This window comes from Cyanistes caeruleus, chromosome 1 (assembly GCF_971803275.1).
Source record: "Cyanistes caeruleus chromosome 1, bCyaCae1.hap1.1, whole genome shotgun sequence".
Taxonomy (NCBI): Eukaryota; Metazoa; Chordata; class Aves; order Passeriformes; family Paridae; genus Cyanistes; species Cyanistes caeruleus.
This window is the reverse complement of record NC_141701.1, coordinates 147,950,893-147,962,684: the sequence shown is the minus strand read 5'-3', so window position 1 is coordinate 147,962,684 and position 11,792 is coordinate 147,950,893. Positions and strand designations below refer to the sequence as shown.

The window sequence follows — 11,792 nt, the reverse complement described above, 5'->3', positions numbered from 1 at the left end:
ACGCCCCTCACAACAGGTCCCGCCCCTCACTACAGCCCCCGCCCCCTCAGCCGTAACCACGCCCCCTTCTCCACCCCCCGCAGCAACGCCTCGCTTCTCCCTCCCCGTCCCCGTCGCTAGGGGGCGTTCCCCGCCGGTCACGCGCCAGGGCGCGAAGCCGAGCCGCGCTCCCACATCGCTCCGCAGTGTCCTGGCGCTGCGCTCGGCGCTCGGCTGCTCGGGCCTGCGGGAGCGGCGTGAGAGCGATGCTCGGGGCCGCCGCCGCCTGAGGGCCGGGTCCGCTCGGGTCCCGGCGGAGCGGTGGCGGGGCGGCCGCCATGGGGCTGGGATCCAGCTCCGAGGGTCCCGGCGGCGGCGCCGAGGGCTTCCACGTGCACGGGGTGAGGCGGCCGCCGCCGGGCCCGCGGGAAGAAGGAGGGAGGGAGGTTGGGAGGGCCGCGAGGGGCGGCGGGCGCTGGGGCGGGTGCGGCGGGGCCCCGCTACCGCATCCCACCCGCGGTGGCTGGGTCGCCCCGGCTCCCACCTGTGGGCTCCTTCCCGGAGCTGCCACGCCGGCAGGGGCGGGGCGGCCGCGCCGCTGCCGGTACCAGCGGGTGCCCGTCCCGGCGGCTCGGGGCCGCGACCTGGCGGGACTTGGCTGCCGAACAGCCTGGGGGAGCCTGGGGGGCTGCTCTCGAAGTTGTTCAAGAGTAGAACAGCGCTTCTTCCCTCCCTGTTCCCCTCCTGTTCCCCCTGCTCCCCTCCCCTTTCCCCTTCTCTTTCTGCTCCCCTCTATCTCTCCCTGTTCTCTCTCCTTATTCCCCTACTTCCCTCCTTCTTTCCCTGCTCTCTTCTCTGTGGATCTTCACAGCATCATGTTAGGGGGTTAATTCCCGCTCCAGCGGTGCTTTCCTCCGTGGCTGCCTCTCCCAGATGCAAGTTTGTTGTAACTCCTCTTTAGCAGATAGTCTGCACGTACAGTGGTGCAAATGCATATCTGGAAGGATGGGGAGATGCTTGCATGAGTTATTGTTTCTTTCGGTGGGTATTTTCCTTCCCTGGAATAAGAATGGGAGCGTTGCTGCCACGTGCTGTTTCCACTTCATCTGCATTCTGTGTTTCTCAGCATAAAGCTGCAGTATAAAGTGTTTCTCAGCAGTATAAAGCTGCCTGTTTGCTTTTGATGCAGTTCAGGGTTGTGATCAAAGTTACTACTTCTACTCCAGCTGTGGTTACAGTGCTCAGTTTTGACTTTGAAAATAAAGCATGATTTTTAGTCTTATTTTTGCTTTGGAAGCTTTTATTGAAGTAACTATGCTATTAAATATATTTTATAACTTTTATAGACAGTTCTGCCAGCAAAAGCCACAATACCAGTACAACTTTATCTGTTTAAAAAAAGGTAAAAATATATATCTAGCATCTTGGTAACACCAGACAAATACAAGATGTAGGAGTTTTAACTTTCCTAGCAATAAACTTCCCAGTTTAGATGATGTTTGGGTTGTAATTTTATACTTAAATTGTGAGGTGGCCCTCAGGAGTCAAGTACATCTTAGGTTAAGGGCTGCTGAGGTAACAAAAAGTGAAGTCAAGAGCAAATTGTCAGTAGGTTTGCAGTGATTCCATAACACCACCTTGCTTTCTCTGTATACCTTGAAGTGGGTGGACTTCAATGTAATCTGTAAACTTTTGGTGGGATTTCTGGAATGAAGGTGTTTTATGAGTATTCTCGCTATTGATGGCATCTCTTCTATGACAACTTCGGTTCTAATGAAATTGAAATGTCCCAACTCTTATTTCTTAGGAATCTTTTCTAAGTGGTGGCAGCTTTCTTCACCAGAACTTGTGGGCAGGCATGTGCTTGTAGTGTGCTTGTGTAAATATTCCTGTTCCAATGGGCTGGAAATGTGGGAAGCCAGCTGTCACTTGTGTTCATGGAAAAATGGCTCTGATGCAAGTGGGGACTCTCACCGTGCTCAGGTTGTTAGAACCAAGGAAGAAAATCCTGCAGCAGCATGTTGAAAAACAAACCTTTCTCCAAAGTATTCAGCATTTAATAATTCCAAGCTGTGAACTCTGAATCACAAACATTTGTGTCTTATATGGGGTTCAAAACCTGCTTTTACAGCTTCATTTGGATATCTGTTCACAGTTTTATAAAAGTAAGATTGAGGGCAGTCATTTGGTACCTTATCTCTGGCTCAGCTCAAAAGTAAATATTGAATCAAGTGTAAAGATTAACACTTTCACTTATGTAACTGGGGATCACTGTAGAATAACGATAAAATGTATGTTCTGCAGGTTCAAGAGAATTCCCCAGCCCAACAAGGAGGACTGGAACCTTTCTTTGATTTCATCATTGCCATAGGACACACGAGGCTTGTAAGTCTCAAACAATTTCAGTGGTTTTTTCCACCCTCCATGAACTGTGGGTGCTGTAACGATGATCAAAGGTAAAAGCCGTAACTCGCACAAGTAGAGAAACTTTTCACATTGGACATTAAAAGTAAAGTAAAACTTGAAGGTGTTCAAAGTCACTTTGGCTGGATCCAAGTTTGAAGGAAAGATTTTGTTTATGCCTTTACTCACCTTAACTTCTTAACAGGTTAACACAATGTTTATGTTATTGCTCATTTGTACATATTTTGTACTACAAGGTGAATACTGAACTAGTGAGTCAATAGAGCTCAGTATTTGTTTAAACAAAATAGTTTCAACATTTGATAAAACACGGAAAAGAATCATAGCCTGTCTACTTGTACTTTCAAGACAAAGAACACAGCTCCTGTGTGTTATGAGAGAAGAGCTGAGTTTTGGTCTGGTGGGGTTTTTTTGAGTTTTGATTGGGGTTTTGTTAAGGCTCAGAGCTTTACCTTGTATGCTCCACCCTAACCACACACAAGCTGAATTCATTAAGTTTTGTCTTGTTTTTATGAGATGTCTTTTTTAGAAGTGATCATTATAAGGGCAGATTTGGGGGGAAGATCATTTAATCTTCTAACATGACAGAAATGAAGATATTCTTTCACAGTCATTTTGCAGTGACTTTGAAGGGCTGTTGAAGAGGGATGAGAATCAGAGACATGAAGTGAAATGTTGCTGCTCATTGTTAAACACAGTCGACATCTGATACTGCTGGTATTATTTAATAGCAGTTGTGAAGGAGAGAAATGCCAGAGATGAAATGGAATAACAGGAAGTATTTATGTAAAGGGATGTGTGTTGACAGTACTGACTGCTTTATAGTTAAAGAAAATTGAATTGGAAATTGCTGGGATTGTTTGTGAACCACAGAGCCTAAACTTTCATACTTTTGGTTCTTTGTATTCAAATTCTGCCACAGATGTTACAGGTGCAACTGGAAATAACGTTAATCCTGTATCTCTGCTCTACAGAACAAGGAAAACAATATGCTGAAAGACCTGCTGAAGGCAAATGCTGAGAAAGCAGTGAAGCTGGAGGTGTATAACATCAAAACAATGAAAATCCGAGAGGTGGAGGTGATCCCCAGTAACATGTGGGGAGGACAAGGCCTCCTTGGAGCCAGCGTGAGGTTCTGCAGCTTCCAGGGAGCCAATGAACACGTGTGGCACGTTCTGGTGAGGAAGAATCCTTGGCTGGCTCATTATTGGTTGTGTAACCTTGTTTTACAGTGTGATGTTTAGCAGTAATGTAAAGTACAGCAACGCAGTCACACAGAGGAAGGGAACACAGTCCTGAAGGTTTGTCTGAGCTATTTGAGTAGGGACAAGAAGTGGGTGGCTGTCAGGGTTCCCAGTGACAGTGATAAAAGTAACTCCATCCCAACTGGACCAAACAGGATAGGTGGGAAGGGTTTTTTCATTTTATGTTGAAGAATCAATGGCAAAAGCAAAAAAGATTCTGGCCTGATTGTCTCTGTCTTGGCTAAACTTCATTAAAGTAATATTAATCTTACAAATAGCACCACAAATTTATTTTAAAATTAAGAGTAAGAGCTGAAAGAGTAGAACTGAATAGGAAAGAATGTTTATGTTTCTGGTTGTTTAAGTAAATGCAATTTCTCAACATGTTCAGAGGATGTAATTTTAAATTGGTAAAATTTTCTTACTTAACATGTTTTACATCTTTCTTACTTAGCATCTTTTACAGGATGTCACACATAGATGTAGACTATTCCAAGAGCTTCTTTTTTATTCCATTCACAAAATGCTCTTTCCTTCCTTGCTCTGGAAGTTAGCTCTTCTTTTTGATCACGGTATTTTATCCTGCTGTGGGTGCAGATGACTTGTGTCACTCTTTCACAGGACGTTGAGCCTTCTTCTCCTGCGGCTCTGGCTGGTCTCCAGCCATACACTGACTACGTTGTTGGATCTGATCAGATTCTTCAGGAGGTGGGTGCATGTTCCTTCCAGCACAGAGTGATTGTCTTTGTGCCTGCCAAGTGTTTGTTGTAGGGTTTGGGTTTTGTATAAATCTGATCAAACATATGGGGGTGGTGGAGGGGATTGTGGAAGGCTGATGTTTATGACAGAAACTTTATGGTTAAGGTAAACATCTTTCTTTTTGGTCTGACAATAAAAATAAGCTGCCACTAAAGATCAAACTACATTGGTGATTTTTCTGTCTCTAGGTATTTAATGTCTGACATTGAGTAAATAACTGTGTAAAATGTTGACTTTAACATTTGGGTTTATTTACTACTTTCTTCCTGTTTTTTCCATAGTCAGAGGATTTCTTTTCCCTGATTGAATCCCATGAGGGGAAGCCACTGAAGCTGATGGTTTATAACACTGAAGCAGATTCCATCCGAGAGGTAGTTGTGACTCCCAATGGAGCTTGGGGTGGAGAAGGAAGGTACTGATCTCTCTTGCTGACAGGTTTTACACTTGCTGTAGGATGAGCTCCTATTAGGAGTATCACTACTATCAGTTATTAGTGTTTCCAAGTTAAGCCTTGTTTCCTCACACTTGTCACCCAAAACTCTTAATCTTTAATTAAACGAAAATCAGCCTAGAACTAGGAATTTGACCCATTCAGAATCTAATCCTGTTCAAGTTGAATCAAATGGCAAAGCTTGTGTCTTAAGTTCCCAGTTAGCAGACTATCTGCATTCTCATAGTCAAAACATTCAGCTAAAGCAAGAACAAAACCCACCTCAGCTCAGATGAAATACTTGGTAAAGATATAAAATAATGCACTGGAAGCTAAGCTGCGCATGTCTCAAAGTTCATTGCAAAGTCTTCCTTAAGTACTCTTAAATGGAAATTCTTGCAGGTAGCTATTTCCTGCTATAAACTCTTCTTGTTTAAAAGAGTCAAATTTAAAATATTAGCTTTGTTAAGAGCAGCTTTTGTCTTGATTTTTTCCTCTTGTACAGTTTAGGATGTGGTATTGGATATGGCTATTTGCACAGAATCCCAACACAGTCCGTGACATCAAAGAAAAAGCCAGAAAGCAAACCACCTTCACCCTCACCAGAAGCTGGAACTCCTGTGCCATCCACTAATGGTTACACAGAGGTAGGAAAGAGATAAATTCCAATCTCTGCCATGTTCTCTGGAGTTTCAAAATTTTCTGCTGGTTGAGACAGTGGTAATACAGAATGTTTGAGTACAGCATTCAATCTTGCTTGAATGAAATGGAGTTGGCTGAAGGGAAAGGAAGAGTTGATGTTGCTGAGCAGGTGCCAGATCACCAATGTTGGCTGATACTAATTCCTGCCAGGTATTTCCTCCTTGTTTTAAAGTCTTGCATCCTACAGCTGTGCCAGTCAATGAGGCTTATGTTAGAACATCTACTTCTCTAGGAGAAAGACACACCCCCAAAAATGAAGTTCTGAGAACAGGCTTTAAAAGGCTGAACTGGAACATGTCCTTTCATGGGAGGCTTGGCTACAGGTGAAGCTTCTGATATAAAACAGTGTTTTTATTTCTTGCTGTCTTATTCCAGACTCCATTGTTGGCACCTACCTCTCAGAATGACATCTCTGAAACAGTTATGAACTTGGATCATTCCATAGAGCAAGAAATGAGTGGTTACTCACCAGAAAGTTCCCTTTCTCCTCCTCCCCCTCTCCAGAGAGTTATGGATCCAGGTATGTCTTTTGGGTGCCTTTTTTCACCAATTCTTTTGAGTACATTATAGTACATATTAGTTCTAAATAAGCTAATATGGTCTTAAACAAGCTAGAGGTTTAAATTCAGAATTGTGAGCACTGGTGGTGGTTCTCTTTGAGCTTTTTGACTTCCCTTGATTTTAGAGCTGTAGAATTTGGTTACCATGTAAGTTACATTAATTTGTATTTAGTGGTAAGGGGACTTCACTGACTTCAGTCTGAATAGAACATGTCCTTTTGAATCTAGTATTTTGTGTTGCAACTAATATTTGCTTTCTCCTTCAGGCTTTCTAGATATGTCTGGAATTTCAGTTTCTGAGTTCACAAGCTTAACAGACAGGTCCAGCATGTCCCCATCTGCCTCCTTCAATGTGCCAGCAGCAGGGGCTTCTGTAGGCCCTGAAACACTAATGCCAAATAGTGAAGCCTCTGCTTATCTTGGTAAGTGCACTCAAGAGTTCCTTTAGATCTAATTTCTGGAATGGCACCAACTCATGTTCACTTAACATCATCACAGTTTTTGAAATAGGCAAATTTTAATAAAGATCAGCAAGACTGGCAAAGATGGGATGGAAAAAGTAGCAGAAATCAGGTTTAGAAATAGAAAAACCTAATGCACTTTTCCTTAAGTTTACAGAAATGGGTCTCTTTCTTTAAATGAAAATGCTGAGGCACTGTCTGTTAGCCTGGTATGTTTTGTTTTTTTACAAGCTCTCTGTTTTCCAGAAAATGCCTCAACTTTGGACCCTGAAGGTTTAACCCTGGATCCTGAAGGATCAGGCAAGCAGCCCACACTGGATGACCTCCTGCCTTCAATTCCATCTTTACCTTCTCTTGATCTTCCTCATGACATTTCTTCAAAAACAACACTAGGAACTGATGCTGATAACCAGGAATCCAAGCTGCTTGTGAACAGCACTGAGAGCTCATTAACCACTGCTCCAGAGACACCAGAGCACGAAGCAGCAAGTGAGCAGAAAGGAGAAGCAGCTGCACAAGATCCTGAGTGAGTGGACCCTGCTGCTCTTTACAGACTGCTGAATGCTTCAGTGCTACAGCTTGGAATATTTTTCTTATCTTTAAAGAATTACAGTTGCTATATTTTGTTAGTGTAGACAATACTAGAAAAGAAATCACATGAAGTACATATCCTGTTGTCTTCTCCAATCACTGTTTAATGGATTGATCTATGTTCAAAATTTGAATGCTGTCCAAAATCACCCAATCAATAGAGAAATTAATGCACAAACAAGTTGGACACTGGCAGAATGTCAAGTTCTGGAATTCACATTTGCCTACAAGTGCTCCTGAATGTACTTATAAAGGCATTGTGCCTGAACAGTGACAGTGACGATTTTATCCCGATGTTTGATGGCATTATAAAAATATTTATAGTTTTGTTAGAAAGCTTTTCTAATGGTACACCTTGGTTAGACTGTTCTTGTGACTTGCAAGGCATTTCTTACACTATAACATGCTTTCACTTACTAGACTGTTATTTTTCTTGGTTTCATTCCCTTCTCTGCAACAGTCATTCATGTACCTTTTGTACACCTGCTTGAGCTGGAAAGAAATACAATGGGCTTTAAAATTGCAGCCCCAAATGGGACAAAGCCATTCACTTCTGCTCTTGAATGGACCAGGTGGTGGCTGTGCAGTTAAATAAACAATGAAGGGGGAGGGAGTGATGGTGGTTACTTGAAACAAATTGAAGATGATTTTCAAGTAGGGGGTGATGAGTCTTTTTGGGGAAGGGTGAATGTCTTGGCTTCTCTAGTGACTGAGAAATAGCTTTCCTTTGCTCCTATTCACTCATTACTATTTTTATACAAATTATTTTAAGTTTAAGACATGGGCTGTTGTGCAGCACCTGCAATTTGTTTTTGTAGCTTTGTTTGCATTTGTCTCTAAATCACTTCTGAATGTAATGGCAAACATGGCATAAACAATGGAAGACATGGATGGTTTTATAATCCTCAGGGCAGTGATTTATCATGGAATTTCAAAACTGCTGACAGGCAATAATATAGCTACTGCAGTGAAAATCCTTTGTAAATTAAGAGAATGGGGTACAAGGCTGGCATGTGTTTAGGCTATAAAAACTAAAGTACACTTATTTAGCACAATATTGCCTGATTTCCTTTGCTCTGGCTCCTGCTGTGTTTCTGCACTGTGCAGGTCAGACAGTTACAGCTGACTGGGCTGAAATCTGGTACTGATGCAGGGGCGGACTCAGAATCCCACAGGTTTGTCTGTGACAGCTCAGATTCAGCCAAAGGGTGCAAGCAAAGTCACAGCACAACAGAGCTTCAGATGAGTCCACCCCAACAAAAAAAAATCTGTCCTTCATCTGTTGTTCATCTGAAATACTGCAAGTACAGTAGTTCTGAACAGGACTGTCAAAGTACCTGTTGCTTTAAAGAATGTATTCAAGGCAGTAGAATTGACAGTGGATTCTAGTCTGCTAAAGGGTCTGTTAATTGTAAGCCAATTTTATTTCCTGTGTTGCTAAAGTAAATTTCTTATTTTGTTCCCCCAGCTGACTGTTACAAGGGCAAACAGCCAAACACTAAAAATAAATGTAATTTAAATTATTCCTAGGTTTGTTTAATCTTGGAGCCTGATGCCTGAAGACACCTAAGTGGTGTTTTATTCATGTTTATTTAGGACTGTTTCTAGTCCTTTACCTTTATCAGAAATGACCATGAGAGGGTAATAGCTCACTTAAACGACTCTACCATAAACACCTTTTAGAAATCTAAGAGCAGGGAATGTCAAAACTCAGGCTAGATTTCAAATGTCACCATAATAAATGGCTTAAACTTATTTCAGTCTGTGTCCAGGCTCTGTGTGTTATGTTAACTGGATCTGGAAAAGGGGTTTGGAAAACCAAGTAAATCATCTAGAGCAGGAGAATGTTGTGTTCTCCAAACCTGAAACCTGATCATTCAAATGCTAAATGAGGCGAAGAGTTGGATCTCCTCATCAAATTTCTCTTCTCTGACCAACTTGGATACTCCCTCACAGCTGCAGCCCGAAAGCAGAGAGTACTCCTGTTTGTGAGCACAAAGTGAGAAAAGTGATTGGAATTTTAGTTTCAAAATAAAAAGAATGAGAGAAGCACCTGAGGGTTGCTGGATTCAGAGCCGATACCAAACAGCCACACAAGCCTGCTGCTGTCCCAAACATGTTTCCAGGTAAGCAGGAGCTGGATGTAACCTTTCTCCCACCCACTCTCTTAACTTTGAGGGCATCTCTAAACCCGACAGCAGCAGCTCTTCTGCAGACACAAGAAGGAGTATCTGGGCAGCATCAGGAGAAGGGTAAAACAAAGGGAGAAGGAGGAGGTCACCTCAGACATTACAGCAGCAGGGTGGTTTGCATGGCCAGACACAACAAGATGAGCTTCCTGACCTGAGCTTCTCCCTACAAGTAACAGCTGAGCCTAAGAACACAGGTCTGGCAGACGTTAAATCCACAGAGGCTCCCAGCAGCTCAAGTATTAGAGTGAGGATTAGGCAAAGCCCATCTCCACTGAGCCGTGCTCCAGCCAATGCACAGCTTCCAGGGCTGATGGGGGCTGAGCCAGGAGGAGCCCTTCAAGCCACAGGGACTCAAACCTCTGCCCAACAAAGGCCACAGAAAGCTGGCCAAGCCCTGCCCCAGCTGAGGCTAACTTGATCCATGGGAACTTTCCATACAGCATAACCCTGTAGTAGGAACGACTGTAAACCCCCAAGATCATAAGGAAGTAGCCATCCTAGAGATAAACATGCAAATTTCATTATTACAGCAATATGGATGCTGAACTAATTCTGGCTGAACTTGAATGAGTGAATGGATGTATTTATTGTCTTTAAGTTGAACACCTACTGGTAGAACTATTACAATACCAAATTCAGGCAGTTGATTTAATTTTCCCTCTTAAACTTTCACAGCAGGCCTGACAATCTACTGAACCTCCTGCTGTACTGCTCTAGGCTCTGTGCAGAGGCTGCTCAGCCACACTTGGCTGAGCTTCTCTGAGCTACAACTCAGAAATGCTGCAGGAAAAGGGATCTTTGCAATGCTGAGCAGAGATCACACCACTCACATGTACTGGTGGGCTTGTGTACTTCCACATGCATTCTCCATCTTCCTCCAAAACTGGGCAAGTATTTTCACCTCCAAGCAGTTACAAAATAACAGGCTCTTAAGAGAAAGCACCTACAGGTTACTAATTGCATTGATTAGACTGTGTTAGTATGTTCCATTTCCTGGGCACTGCCCACACAACCTCCTTCTTGGCTTTTGCCTTATGCAAACACCAACTGGCTTTGCTTCTGCTGTAGCAGAATTTCAGCTGTTTGTTCAAAGTTACATTTCTAACCTACAGTATGTAATTAAGCATTCAGAGTCTCCTGAAAGACATTCAGAATAGTGTCACAATATCCTCAGAGAGATCAGACATGTCCCACTCAGGCTCTCATCAGCACCTCTGCTTTGCATGGTGTTTGCACAGCTCTGTACAGAAAAGCCTCCACTGTAGTACAGGGAGTTATTTCAAACAACCACTTTCTTGTTAAGGGTGTGTGTGTTCCCTCCAGCTCTGTTATCCAGCTGGGAGGTGACTCTACCTGGCTCTGTTCAGGAGCCAGCATCACATCCACAGTGTAAGATCATGAGCAAACAGATTGATTCTAAATGACAAGTTCAATAAATTTCTAGGGATAAAGTTTGAATCAAACAGGACCTCTGTGAAAGGAAAAATAATACCTTGGTGTAATGTTTCTATACCAGTAACTGCCCTGCCCACCCCTGGCTGCCCCTCTCCAGGGGAATATTTGAATAATCCAACTAATAAATCCCAAGACCAAGGGGTAGAACTACACTAAGATCCCCTCCAATAAAAACAAATTATGATTCTATAATAAAGCTCATCCACTTCCAAGCCCTTGCCCTGGGCAGGAACACCTTCCACTAGAAGAGGATGCTTAAGATTCCCACCCAGTCTGGCCTTGAATACTTCCAGGGAAGGGGAGTCCACAATCTTTCTGCCTAGAGCTTATTTTGAATATTTTTAGTGTATCTTAAAGTTACTGGTAACTCCTTTAAGCAGTTCTTCTCATCCTAAAATGATACTTGCACTTCAACTACAAATTCTGAGCCAAGCTCTCCTGTTCTCAGCCCCACCACACCTAAAGAGAATAAAAAGATACCTGTCATACACTGTTTAAATGCTTTTCTGGGAGACAGTCTGCACTACTAAACACTAGATTTACACCTCCTTCCCATTATAAACTTGGAAATTAAGTAACTTCAGCAAATCTTCAGCCTTCTTTATGATTCTGTGAGCAGAGTTTCAGATTGCCAATGTTCCCAGGAGTTGTGACTCTCAATACTAACTCAATGCTCTCCCCTCCTCCTGCCTTCAGGACTCTTACAGACAGCACAACCCCAGAAAAGGTGACAGAATTTAAAAGGCAGTAGCAAAAAGCCCCTTCTCTCACTTCATACTCCATCTAAGCCAGAGCTGGGAGTCTGGGGGCACATTTGGGAATTACTGAGTCCTCAGAGAGCAGCTCAGCTGACAATTCCCACAGTAAAAACTCTGAGCATTCTGTCCTGGCATTTTTCAACATCAGGAAACCCAGCCTGGTTTCCCATGTGCCTCTTACAACCTTTCCACATGCCAACAGCTCAGCAGCAACTGGTGTGAGTCACTTGTTAGCAC

General features: G+C 43.2%; 1 protein-coding gene across 4 annotated transcripts; it reads left to right on the top strand.

The window, feature by feature from the left end:
• On the top strand, window positions 1–8,905 carry GORASP1 (golgi reassembly stacking protein 1). Of its 4 annotated transcripts, none has more exons than XM_086866318.1 (10): window positions 29–380; window positions 2,284–2,364; window positions 3,378–3,581; window positions 4,269–4,355; window positions 4,688–4,818; window positions 5,342–5,483; window positions 5,914–6,058; window positions 6,365–6,520; window positions 6,806–6,859; window positions 6,953–8,905. In XM_086866318.1, exons 1-10 carry the CDS (start codon window positions 318–320, stop codon window positions 7,087–7,089), a joined length of 1,200 nt encoding a protein of 399 aa, XP_086722444.1. In that variant the 5' UTR covers window positions 29–317; the 3' UTR covers window positions 7,090–8,905. The 4 variants fall into 4 exon arrangements, with proteins under 4 accessions (XP_086722423.1, XP_086722444.1, XP_023777745.2 ...); XM_023921979.2 differs by lacking the exon at window positions 29–380 and adding an exon at window positions 471–1,020; XM_086866297.1 differs by having other exon boundaries at window positions 1–380; window positions 6,806–8,905.
• Window positions 8,906–11,792: the final 2,887 nt, after the last annotated feature.